The sequence below is a fragment of the Stegodyphus dumicola genome, chromosome 5 (genome assembly GCF_044657685.1).
Source record: "Stegodyphus dumicola isolate Sdum_Otavi_A_Nest chromosome 5, ASM4465768v1".
Taxonomy (NCBI): domain Eukaryota; kingdom Metazoa; phylum Arthropoda; class Arachnida; order Araneae; family Eresidae; genus Stegodyphus; species Stegodyphus dumicola.
In genome coordinates this window covers 27,361,383-27,375,265 of record NC_140772.1, presented here as the reverse complement: position 1 = coordinate 27,375,265, position 13,883 = coordinate 27,361,383, and the positions used below count along the sequence as shown (strand labels likewise).

The 13,883-nt window shown below is 31.7% G+C and overlaps 2 protein-coding genes across 9 annotated transcripts in view; one reads left to right on the top strand and one right to left on the bottom strand.

The window, feature by feature from the left end:
* LOC118182119 (carnitine O-palmitoyltransferase 1, liver isoform-like) overlaps window positions 1-7,005 on the top strand; it is a 114,920-nt gene extending 107,915 nt beyond the window's left edge. For all 3 annotated transcript variants that reach the window (XM_035351429.2, XM_035351416.2, XM_035351423.2), the window contains exons 19-23: window positions 1,303-1,437; window positions 1,690-1,878; window positions 1,966-2,043; window positions 3,678-3,770; window positions 5,723-7,005. In XM_035351429.2, coding sequence (XP_035207320.1) covers window positions 1,303-1,437; window positions 1,690-1,878; window positions 1,966-2,043; window positions 3,678-3,770; window positions 5,723-5,806 — 579 coding nt within the window. In that variant the 3' untranslated portion in view covers window positions 5,807-7,005. The remainder of the gene's footprint in view (window positions 1-1,302; window positions 1,438-1,689; window positions 1,879-1,965; window positions 2,044-3,677; window positions 3,771-5,722) is intronic.
* A 407-nt stretch (window positions 7,006-7,412) lies between these two features.
* LOC118182145 (BBSome complex member BBS7-like) overlaps window positions 7,413-13,883 on the bottom strand; it is a 65,557-nt gene continuing 59,086 nt past the window's right edge. For all 6 annotated transcript variants that reach the window (XM_035351470.2, XM_035351460.2, XM_035351465.2 and 3 more), the window contains one exon: window positions 7,413-10,121. In XM_035351470.2, the coding sequence (XP_035207361.2) occupies window positions 9,985-10,121 (137 nt within the window). In that variant the 3' untranslated portion in view covers window positions 7,413-9,984. The remainder of the gene's footprint in view (window positions 10,122-13,883) is intronic.

Below are 13,883 nucleotides of genomic sequence, written 5' to 3'. Positions count from 1 at the left end.
AGATAAGATAGTTTTTTTTTTTTTTTTTTTTTTTTTTTTTTAAGCTTAAAAATTTTAGCCATCTTAAATGGAGATGTTTTTTAAATTGGCAGTTTACTAAGCCATGTAGGTGATAAAAATGGAATGCATGAAATTTTCTTTATCCTGTAACTCGGGCGTTATTTCATTTTTTGACTGGACACAATTGTCTGAATGTCTATCTTTTTTCAAATTCAACTTAAGGACTCTATATGCTCTTCTGTCTGTATTCTAACTCTGGACAGTCTATAGATAAGGAGCATATTGATGAATGCATTGCACTATCATCTTTTAATTCTATTGTTTGTAGATATTGGGAACCAAGATCAAGGCTAATGGCTTAGTGGCCAAATGTCTGGCATTTGGATAAATAAATATTCTGCATGAACAAAATTTTTATATCAAAACGCATATGTTTCTGTGTTTAGCACCTTTTACTTACTATCAGTAGTAGTTGCCTGCTGAACTAGTATCGCTATTGCCAGTACCAATGTCTCACAGTACATCATTTTCAGAACTGTCTAGAGCAGGGGTTTCCAACCCTAAGCCTGCAGGCACCAAGGTGCCTGCTGTTGTGTGATCACAATAATGTTTTAGTTTTGAATAAAATTCTATGTGAAAGTTGTGAAAGTTTTCTCATTTTTAATGAAATAAAAATTGTATCCAACAAAGGTACCAGCACAAAGTGAAATGCAACCAACGTCTTTTTTTTTTTTTTTTTTTTTTGTTGCATGTATTAACTCTATCCAATGACAAATTGATCTTGAAAAAGTAAATGGTGTCCACCATTCAACAAATATTCTAAAATGTGCTCTCAGGTACAAAAAGTTGGGGGACCCCTGGTCTAGAGCACTGGATATTCTCACTTCAGAAATCATCTAATGATTGTTTCAATCTTAACATTTTCCCAGGCTGCCATAACCCATTCACACACATGCTACTGTCTCAAGCATTTGGTTTTTCCTTTAGGTAAAAGTTTCCTGTATGTATACACTGAACTTGTACAATAATGTTCCCCAACAATAATGAAATTTATACTCGAGTCACAAATGATTAGAAATAGGAGGCAACATAGCATATTGCCAAATGTTTGTATGTACCTATTTCTAATCATTTGTGTGTATATAAGCAGAAATCCTTTCTTGTCTGCAAAAGGTTAAAAAGCTATGAAAATTTCAAAGTAAAATTACCAGCTTTCTATGCAGCAAAGTATAGTTAAGGAAGTTTTCACTAATTTTTAATTAAGGCAACAACAGACTAACCTTGATATTATGTAATCAACAGGATGCTGGGCGGTTCAATCTTACGTATGAGGCATCTATGATGCGCCTGTTTAGAGAAGGGCGAACTGAAACTGTGAGACCTGTGACCCAAGAATCCTGTGAATTTGTGTTAGCTGTAGATAATTCTGATATTGGAGTGAGTATTATTTTTTCTGTTAAAACATAAGAGTAATCAGTAGACTCATCTTATTTATATGCCATCCTCCTTCTATAATTTCTAATTAAAGTTTTGTAATTACTGTTTTAACTTTCAGAAAATCTAGTCTTTCATGGTATTCTTTAAATATTTCAGATTTCAATAAACTCTAAAATGTCCACTTGAATTTGTATATTTACATAATCTTTATATTTATTCATAATACCAGCCAGTGGTTTAAATTTATGTTAGGCTAAGGAGAAACTGAGACTGCTGCAGAGAGCTTGCAATAAACATCAAGAGTCATATCTGAATGTGATGTGCGGAAAAGGTATTGACAGACATATCTTCTGCCTATATGTTCTCTCAAAACACCTAGGTGTGGAATCTCCTTTCTTAAAAGAAGTTCTTGGTGAGCCATGGAGGCTGTCTACTAGTCAAGTATGTTTTATATGTTATATTTTCTATTTCTGAAATACAGTATGTGCTTTGCTATGATTTTGAATAATTTGTTTAATTCACTTTCAGACACCTCATAATCATGCTGGAATTTTAGATACAAGAAAGTATCCTGATTATGTATGCTTGGGTGGAGGTTTTGGACCAGTAAGTATATGCATTTTTAGCACAACCTGAATGATTAAAACATTAGTTAAGATTTTTATCTATTTCAGAATGAAAAATGCTTTAAAATCATTTTTTGAACTTTTATACATAAACTTACAGGCATACGATAGACTAAAATAGTAAGTGTAATCTGTTTTTTAAAAGAAAATATAAATGCCTGAAAGATTTGATAGCTTTTGTAATTGAAAATTTATAACAAATACAAATTATAAATATTTTTACAAATTTATTTTTTGTGTCTGAAATGCAGGTGGAGGTGTAAGCAACATAATATAAATTAACAGGTTGCCAGAAACATGAACAAAATTTAGCAATACTAATTTAAAAGATGCAAAATAAAAATTGTTATAAAATTCTTGAAAAAAAAATTAGGTAAAATATAATGATAAAAAAAATTTTATTTAAATACTTCAGAATTAAACCTAAAAAACTATCTCTTTAGTAGTTTTAGAATGTCAGTTTAAATAGTATCTTGAATTAAATTCTCTAAAATTATGTTCTGCCAGTATAGGAATTTTTCCCTCATTAAATATATTATTGTAATCTTGTTCATATTCTTATTAGTAGTTTTAGAATGTCAGTTTAAGTAGTATCTTGAATTAAATTCTCTAAAATTATGTTCTGCCAGTATTGGAATTTTTTCCCTCATTAAATATATTATTGTAATCTTTTCATATTCTTATTGAATCGCAAAAATTTAAAAAGTATACTGCTAAGATACTTAATAAAAAATTAAACTAAAAACTTTACTTTTTTACTATATTATTGTGAGTATATATTTAATTCAGATAAATTGTGTGACATTACTAAAAGTATAAAAGCAAATGCAATTACTTCAGTAATTCCATAGAAGCCTTTAGTTTTAAAAATCTTATTTAAACTTTCAAATTGTGAAACCATACAATGAATTATTAGTAAGGAGGAAAAAAAATTGCACATATGGAGTTGAAATTGCTATGCAATCAGTTAGTTTTTTAAATTACAAATACTCATGATAAGCCATTTAGCTTTATTGCTAAGCTTGTGTTTTTGTATTTCATTACCTCTTATGTTAGTATAAACTATAATTTTAATCCAGTTTTCATTGACTCTATACTTATTTAAAAGCTGTTGTGCAACTTTTAAATGAACATCAAGGATATTGTTGCAAATTTGAACTTTTATGAATAATTGTATTTAAAGTAAAGAAATTGTATCTTTCAGAATTTAATGCATTAAACTCTGTATAAAATCTATTACACAAACCAATATTGTTAATTTTTTTAAATTAATGCCTATATTTGAAGCAGTTTTAGATGTTTAATATTTAGTTATACTGCCACATATAGTTTTCTCATGTAAATTTCTCTTTTTTTTGTATAACTTTGTGCAATGAAATATTCATTTAATATGTTTTAAACAAGTGATAATATCCTGTGTTAAAATTGTTTTAAAAAGCATTTTTGTTGTTTTGGTCAAATAAGAGAATTTTATCTTGCATATTTTTTCTTATCACCTTGGTTCAGAGTATTTATTTTATTATCATTTCAAGCTAGCTTTGTGTAAATGAGTGATTTAATTTTTTTTTTTTTCTGACACTGGAAAGAAAGTATATAATTCTTTGTAACATGTAGGTTGCTGATGACGGGTATGGTGTATCATATGATATAGCTTCTGAAAATGTGATGTTTTTTCATGTTTCTAGTAAAAGAACATCTCCTGAAACTGTGAGTATTAAAAATTAATTTACTTAACCTAAATAAGATTAAATAATCTCAAAGCTTTTATCAATATTTAATGAAAATATATTCATATATGTGTACAGGGTGGTCATTAAAAACATCCCCGATATATGAACCCTTAATGGTCTATTGAAATGAAATTTCAGATATTATTTGATGATTCAAGATTGTGATGATCTAGAGCAACAGAGCTCTCCTCTTTACAATTACAGTGAAAAAAACTTTGAAATTTTTTAATGGCAACATCCACTGTTTTCCTGCGTAAAGTCGATCAGCACATTAAAAAATCATAAATGGCATTGGAATGATACACGTATGGCGAAAAGTGCCAACATAAAACATTTGCAAAAAGCACATTAAAGGACTAGAATGCTGTTGCCCACTGAACATAGTTCTTGGAGTTTACGTTCCCAGTTATGGAGAAATGCACCTCATCCACAGTCCATAATATCCATACTTCTATCAATAGAATTTTTGGTGGAGTAACTGTCACAGAATTTTAGCTGAAGATCTAAGAATAAGAGAGTTATCTGACAAATATATATGACACACAGGCAAAAAGACAAATGTGTAAATGCTTACTATGACTTCAAGCAGGAATGTATGATGAACCAAACTTTCCCACAACGATCATATTTGAAGATAAGCCTAGATACTATGGGTATTAGCAGAAGTGAAACAAAAAAAGAAAAAAAGAGGACATAAAATACTGTTGACTTGTTTCTGATCCTCCAAGCCAAAACTGAACTGGTATTTTATTGCAAATTTCAAAAAGACTGTGCAATAGAAATGGCCAAAATTGTAGACAAGAAGTAATTGATTGAGAATGTTCTAGCTTACATAGCTCTGCCCATTTGACAATTCTTAGCATATGATACCTATATTACCCTCTATTTCCTTGTTCTCTACATGTTCTTTATCCTGTCCAATAATGAATAAAAGAAGATTCAAATGGGATATAAATTTACTCATATGGATAACCTTGCAAGAAAATGTATTACATGCCTTGAACAGTACTTCATGTGAAGAGTTTAGAAACTAATTCAACAATGGGCAAAATGTTGGGACAAGTGTATCAATGTCAATGAAGAATAATTTGATAGGGCCTAAAATATATAATTGTAAAATTTGATTTGTTTGAAAATAAATGAGGTTATTTTTAGATTTTCCTTCCAGTATTCTTTGAAGGCAGATTATATATGCTATTATAGGATGTTTGTACCAGTACAGATTGCTTAAAAATGATAATGTAAATGAATTAAACTATTATAATGAACTGATTCTCTATGGAAATATGTGGTTTAGAAAGGGCTTTTATTGAACTAATGGTATAGATGCTTCTCATAATGCTTTCATAAGCATTATAAGAAAGTGCATGTAATTATTTTTAAATAACTGAAGCACAGCAACCACCTTTAAAGTAACTAATATTTCTAATAATGTAACTAATTAATATTCCACATCCATGATATTCATGTTCTCTAACGTGATCCATCTTCATAGCAGACCCAAACAATCTGGAATGGTAAAGGGTCATCTTATACTTATTTTAATACTGTTAAATTTTAAAAAGAAACTTTTTTTTTTACATTCAATTGCAACACTTCATGAAATTGACAATCTGCTTGATCAAATTCGTGATTTCAGTATAGACAGGCTCTGTAATTTGCCACATTATGCAAATCATCCAAGTAGATACTTATTAACATATGATGATAGATCTGACAGATAATATAACAGATGGTGCAAAGAATGGAGTCTTTGGCTATGGGTATTTTTAATATCAAAATATACTACTGCAATATTTATACAACAAATTTGTAATATACAATCTTGGTGATTCAAATTGATTTTTAACTATTAATTATTGTCAAATTAATGTTTTTTAGATACCTCTGCATTTTGTGTAATATATTTATTATGAAATTTCCTTACAGGATACGTTACGCTTTATAGGCTGTATAGAAAAAGCACTTCAGGATGTTAAACAAATCTTCTTAGATTCTCAGTCTGAGAAATGAAAAGGAATACCATGCTGGATCAATCTTATTTTTCTAGTTGTGTTGTGGAACATTGCCACAGTATACTTAAGACAATTGCATTTAAGCACAGTCGCATCATGTGTTCTACATCTGCATTTTCTGGCTAGTGTTTTTATACCACCATTTGTATTCTCATAAGCATTTCTATTTTTTAATGAATTTGTTTAAACCATTGCTTCTGTGCTTAGAGTATTTCTTACCATTTCAACTTAATTCATATCGTGCACAGTTAGAAATTTGCGGTATGAAAAAAGTAGGTTTAACATTGACATATAGAATATCTTCTCGTATTTTATACAAATTTCAGCACGTGCCTCATTAATTGTACCACATGGACATTGTTTCTACAAAAATTATACAAGAAGTACGCAGTTCTGCATATGCATACCATTGGCTATGGAAGGAAGGCATTGAACTGTTCTTCAATATATATTCATTCCAAATTATCAAATCTTACAAAAGTCTGTATATTTATAGGAATGGTAGGATTAAGATATATCTTCATTTTGAAATTTTTTATTAAATGTTTCCAGTTTTCTCTGAATGTTACAAAACTGCCATTTTAAGAAATTTGGTGATTATTCCAAAGGTATTATGCCTGTATCATTAACAGCATCTTACTGCTGCATTAGTCTGTGTACAGTCCTTTAGATGTAAAACAATGCCATAAATATGTACATTTTTAAGCTCTGAAGCGATATATTTGTAGATAGCCATGAAGTTCTCATTCCTAAATTATAACGAACATCTTAGAAATGGAACTCACATGTACAACAGTTTAATCACTGTTATTACTTTAATTAAAAAAGTATGTTTCTCATATATGGTATCTAGAGAGCAGATATATTAAGATTTTGATCTAAAATTTTTATGTATATCTTATTTAAAGAACTACTTTGTGTATTGAATTTTTTATTATACATAAGAAAAAGTTTTAATGAACATTGATTGAAATTTTTTATAGCTTTATTTTTAATCCAGTAATGCTGGCATTCCATTTATTGTTTTTGTAAATAATTTTGTTTGCAATGCATGTGTGTATCATGCTTGCTAATTCCTAAGATGCTGATTGTCAAATAATGTTATGTCCTCTTTTTCACTTAATTTTTAAGTATGTAAAATTTTTTCTTTCATAATTGTAATTAAAAAGAATAAATTATTTTCCATCTTTTAACAAATTTTTGGTCTTTTTTTTTTCAGTATATCATTTATGCATTTTATATAATAATGCTTGTCTCATTATTATTCATTTATAACAGTAATATCACTTATTATAAGTACCCATATAAGTAGCCCTGAAATGGAAATGTAATTTTCCTGATTTTCTATGACCAAATGCAACAATTCCCCCCCCCCGACTCCCACACAACAAAAAGTGACATTTATTTAATCTCAGAATTTAGTACTTTTGGCTTCATTTCTCCCCCTTTCATGACATTTAGTGATATTCTTTTATAATTTGCTAGCATATGACATTCTTTAATTTATAATTTTGATAAATTTGTGCACCAAATGCATTTTCAAAAGGTACAGTAAGTTTTTATTTAAAATGGATATAATAACTGCTGAACTAAAACAAGGAAAATAATTTACCATATAGTTTAATGAGAATAAAACAGATTAAATAATTTATTTACAGACCATATCAACAATTTTATATCATAAATAAAAAAAAAGCATGGGGTGCCTAAATAATTGAAATCTGTGAACTAAATAGCATCATACAAGACATTGTCTTATTTAAATTTTCTGTTAATAGCTTTGTCCAATGTATAATTCATTAGCTTTTTAATTTGTCATGTGCAGATCACACTTTTTTATTCATTATGTAAAACTGTAGATGAATTTTGCAAATAAAACTATTCAATCTATTATTCCCATAAAGCTATATAAATTATTTTTCTTCTTTTATTGCATTATCTCATCCATTTTAAATAAAAGCGTATTGTATAAAATCCCTTTTTTAATTGTATTTTATTTTCTGTTTTTTAGTCTCAATTACGTGTTATCAAAACAACACCTTACACCAATTAAACAAACCATTTCCCTACATATATTCCATTATAAAAGCTACTTATTCTGATTCTCTCTACTTTCCGTTATATTTCTGGAGATATTCTTGAATTACTGTGTATATATTCTTTATTTATAATACAGTATTTTTTTTTAAACAAAAAGATCTTAAAATTATTTCATATAAAGAATTTTTGTATTAGTAAATTATATGCACTACCCAACATTGAAAATGTGGAGTGGCACAGTGATGAAACTCAGCAAACAGAGTTAGCAACAAACAATAAGTCATCTTTATTTCGAAATGATATGCATAACACAGAGCAAGAACACGGTCGGCTGAGTAGGTCTTAGGATCATCTTGGATGACGATACATGAAGCAACATGTCTAGGTACAGAGTCAATGAGACTAGGGATGGTGTCTTGAGGAATGGCTCTCCATTTCCTGACAACCATTTGCCACAATTCATCTTCTGAATATGGCAATGGCGGAGTCTGCAAATGGCATCCAATCACACCCCGAATATTTCCATTCGTGAGAGATCGGAAGAAATCTATATACTTGCAGAGCATGTTTGCTGATGTCAGCAGTGTGTGTGTTTAAAACAGGCGTTGTGCTGATAAAGGGAACTGGGCACTCCCCGAAGGTACAGGAGTGTCACCGGCCGCAGTACATCATTCACATATCATTGGGCCGTCATAATGCCCTGAATACGAACTAGAGGTGACGTGGAATCTTATGCAATTGCGCTGCAAATTGTTGTGCAGTGGGACGTTCTACAATTGCTGCCGGATTGGACTTGTCTCCGCATCGATGCCACACTTGTATGTGGTGATTCATTGGAGAAACAGAAGTGTGACTTATCTGAGAATACATCATCGTGTGTCATCCACCACCAATACGTCTACATTGGTGATCGCTTGAGCCCACCACCAATATAGACATTAGCGTCTATAATGTGGAGTCAGTGGCAGTCTTCTTAATGGATGCCTTGATTGCAGGCCACTAGCCACCAATTAATGGCAAATGATTCTGGTCGATATGGGTACATATCCATATCTTGCATCTTGAACATGCTGCAGAATGGAGGTAGAAATAGCTTGTGTGTATGCCACCTCTTGTTGGCAGATACGTTGATCCACAGATGCTGACATCACTCTGGCTACTTCGGAACCCCTTAAACTTGCCACATTTCCTCGCTCCAACCATCGTCGCCACAACTGATGCACTGTATACGCGTCCAGGTGTGTGTCAGCTGAGATTTACCATATGGAGCAACTTGCTCTTTTCAGTCTGATCATCATGTCCCTCATTAAATTTGTCTGTCTGTCTGCATTCTCTCCTATTACACACATCCTCTAAGACAAAAGCAAATTTTCTAAGATAATTTCCGTAGCAGAAATAACAGCATGAAAATTGAACATTGTACAAGTTCCTTCCCTTATATCTTCTTCAACATGTGCTGGATAGCTGCACATTTAACATCATTCACCTAACTTTGTGATGTGCATCTACCCTGAAATTTGTATAATTTTCAGGCCACTCCTTGTTGGTGTTGCATCTTCAATGTCAAATAGATAGTGCATATTAATTTATTAGGAAACAAGAGTGTATTCATTTTAATTTGTATTTTTGTATTTCATATAAATAGAAGGCTGGCTGTATAGAGGAGGCATTCATAATTTTTTGGATAAGTATAATAACTGAATAATTTTAATAGTTCATCAGCTAATTTTGGATGAGCAGAAACATTGTAGTTTTTTTAATTGGGAATGGGGTTCAAATCAAGTCTCATCTGTATTCTCTGAATAACACTGAATGAGATTTTAATTGTGTTCCTTTTCAATTTTTTATGTATTTAAATGTATTTCTATTGTTTTTAAAATTTCTTGTAATTTAAAAACACTTCATTAATTTTTTTTTCATTTACAAAAACTAACTCTTTTTTTTTTTTTTTTAAATTTCAAAACAGCGCTAATTTAAAATTAAATTTCTTTAATGTCTTTGAAGAGTTAGTTCAGAATTTATTTTGTTTAGTCTATTAATAATTCTTTATTAATAACATATATATATGTATGCATGTGTGACGTTTAAAATAGCAAATCTTCAGTGGCATGATAAATAAAATAGAGCATGTATTAGCTATCTTTTCACTTGGAAAAATGCAATTAAAGTCTCAAGGTCATAGCTGTTCAATATCTGAAGAAGAGAAGGCACTTTGGATTTCACATTAATGCCTTTGAATTTATAGACATCTATATACAGATCAGTAATCATACCTAAATAAAAAGAAAATATTAGTAATATGTAATAAATAAGAAAATTCAATTATAAATTTTTAGATTAAAATATTTTTAATAAGTATTTTTCACAATTCTTAATACAATAGTTAATCTTGGATAAAAACTTCAATAAACTTGTCATTTATCTGACAAATTTTTTCTCTATTGCTGGGTAATGCTCATGGTTAACTCAATAACAGTTAGTCCTAGGGCAGTTAAAAAAAAAAAAAAGAGCAATAACTCGTATTATAATTAACAAAAAGAACAATTTGTTTGTATATCAAAATGGTTTCATTTCGAGAATAAGTTCATTTAGCTATGTAAATTCAATGTGTTAACAAAAAGAACACACTAAAACGAAGGAAGAATAAATATCTCCAGTGGATAAAAACCATTAGGAAATATTATGAGACTAATTTGCTATCACTGCCATTACCTCACATATTTTTCTTTTCTGTATCATAAATTATAATACGACATTTAGCTTAAGAGTGCTTCTGACGCATACGCCATTTGCATTTATCCGCGCGGTGTTGACGTAACTGTTTGTTACGTGTGTATGTATATGTTCTAACTTCTTCGTTTTTCTGTGCTGTATGAAAATATGTTTAAGTTAATCTCTCTCATTAAAAATTTTCATTGATGTTACAATCTGTTTAGGCTCATTTAGTTCTTCAATGGTTATGGGCCCAGGAGTGTTTCAACTACGCCTAAGTAGCAAAATACTTCTTTTGAAATGAATATTTTGAAGTTTTCGAGCATTGAATTCTTAAGCCTAATCAACGGTAAGAAGTGATCAGCATTTAGTTAAGCCTATTTTTCTATCGCTCCATTTTGTTTTTGGCTGTGAGAGACTGTATTACATTATGTCGCATTTGACTACTATAGAAAAGCTCAGAAAAGATAATTTTGACAGCTGTATTGATTAAAAATGACCATTGGTGTTATGTACAGGTAAAGAGCTAAAACCTGCTGAAGGAACCGAAGATGAAAAGAAATGGCTCCAAGCTGATCAAAAAGCTCACGCAGATATAATTCTTGCTATTAATCCTAGTGAATTGTGTCATACAAAGCACTGTGTGACATCAAATGCTGTGTGGAATAAACTCAAATCCGTATATGAATCAAAAGGACCTGCGAAGAAGGCTACCTTGTTAAAACAGCTTTTATTTAGAAAAATGGCGGAAAGCGAAACGATGTCTGAACATTTGAACAATTTCTTTGAAATAGTTGACAAGCTTAAACAAATGGAAATTGACATAGCTGATGATTTATTATCGATTCTTCTGCTCTACAATATATTCCAGAAATCAAAATTTTAGATCGTCATCAAATCAAGAGATCAATTTCCGAGTCCCAAATCTTTGAAAATCAAAATGCTAGAAGAATGGGAAGCAAGAAAAGGGAAAACATCTCAAGATTCGCAGAATGCGTACTATACTGAAAACAAAAGAAGAAAAATGAAAGGTAAATTCAAACAAAATTTTTCCTGCTGAAAGAAATTTTTGAAACTTGAAGTGAAATTACTGTTCGAAAATTGGGCACAAGGCATCTGAATGCAGAAAGAAAATAGCTGATAGAAAATATGCACAATCAAATCAGGAAAATCAAGGTTCTATGATGGCTTCTAATTATGGAGAGCATATTAGTTTAGCAGTAAACAATGCTTATCAGAAGACTTCCTCATGGCGCTTAGATAGTAGCTGTACATCTCACATGTGCAATAAGCAAAGTTTATTTTCAGAATTTCACCCTCAACTGAATTCAACTATAAAGCTAGCAGTTGACAAACATAAAAAATTACAGGAATTGGAACTACCTAACGGAACAGTACCTAACGGAAATAAGACAATTAAACTTGCACTCAAAAATGTGCTATGTGTTCCGGAATTAAAATGTAATTTGCTGTCAACATCTAAAGCTACCACAAATAATCATTCAGTGATTTTTACAGAACGATATGCTAGAATAATAGAACCGAATGGATCTATACTAGTGCAGGCTATTCGTCATGGTGATTTTATTATACACTGGTTATCATAAATTAAGGAAAAATTACAAAAATAGCGATAACTCCCTCAAAAATAAGAGAAACTGTGTAAAATTTGAATATGTTACCAAGTAAGAGTAGCTGAGTAAAACTGCGATATGCAAATTAGTGGTGCTGCTTTGGGAATACGTCATCTGCGAGGAGCATAAAGGTCCATGTTTGAGAGCAAGCCCACATATTTCACTGTGACAGTGACATCAGAAATCTGTGATAGCCAATTCCTAACAATGACCTCCAGGCATCATTTACCTGCAGAACTGCGATGGAGAGCCATTGGGAGAATAGAGGCAGGACAAAGTTAAACAGAAGTGGCCAGAAGGCTAAATGCGAGTCCTTCTGTGGGTCATAGACTTTAGAGGCAATTTCAAACCACAGATTCAGCATCTAGGAGGTTCAGCCAAGGACGGCCAACTGCTGCGCAGATGACCAATATTTGACATTATGTGCACGCAGGAATAAAATCGCTACTCCGACTCTTCTTAGATCCTCCCTTGCTGCAGCCACCGGAAGGTTCATGTCAATGTCAACTGTGCATAGAAGACTTCACAAAGGTGGTCTGTATGCGAGGCGACCAGCTGCTCACATCACGCCATAGGTGGGACCATTTTCAGTGGGCACGACAACATGTCCACCGGACGCTAGATCAATGGAAGATGGTTCTCTTTACGGATGAGTCCAGGTTTAGTCTAGAAAGAGATAGTACACGTTATTTGATATGGAGAGAACCTAGAACCTGTTATCATCCGTCAAATATACGGAAGGGGCAGTATCTGTGTTTGGGGTGGTATCTCTTTGGGTGGACGCACAGACCTCCAGGGTTTTCCAAGGGGAACCGTGAATGCTCATGTTTATAGAGATGACATCCTTGATGCTTATGTGTGCCCACATGCCGGGGCAATAGGTGATGTTTCCTGTTACAGGACGACAACGCAAGACCACACAGGACTCTCTTCGTACATGATTATCTTCAACAGAAAACAATTATGCGCATGGAGTGGCCAGCTCGATCCTTGGACTTGAATCCTATCGAGGACGTTTCGGATGCTTTAGGGAGAGGTCTAGCTGCTCTCAATCCGACCCCTCAGACCCTCGTTGCGCTTGCAACTGCTTTGCAAGAGCAATAGCTCTCGCTTCCTATGGAACTGATACACCACATAATTGAAAGCATCACACATCGCTGTATTGGTTCTAGAGGTAATCCTATTCCATATTCAAGGTCCTTTTCCTATAGCAAATTGACACCTTCGATTTGTTTATTTTATACATGTGCTAATTTCTATACTACCATATTTGTCTGGTAATTTCTTTTTGTTATTTGATACCTTACTATGTGTTGTATATTGTGGGTAAGTTTCATTAAATTCTACATGTAACGTTTTCTGTAATCATGATTTTTCCTTAATTTATGATAACCAGTGTATATATCCAAGCACTGAAACAGCTGCAATAGTACAGGTAAGTGATTTTATAAAGTAGCATCATAAATTAGTCTGATTTGAAAAGACTTAAGTCTGATAATACAGGGTTCGTAGTGGTCCTTATAAGTGCTTATAAGTCCTTATATTTGAAAATAAAATATAAAGGCTCTTATAGGTGCTTACTTTTTCTTTAAAGCCTTTATTTTTTGTTTTTAGTGCTTACTTTTTGCTTTTAGTGCTTTTTTTTTTTTTTTTTTTAAATGAACGTGCAATTTTTCCCCGTACCAAAGC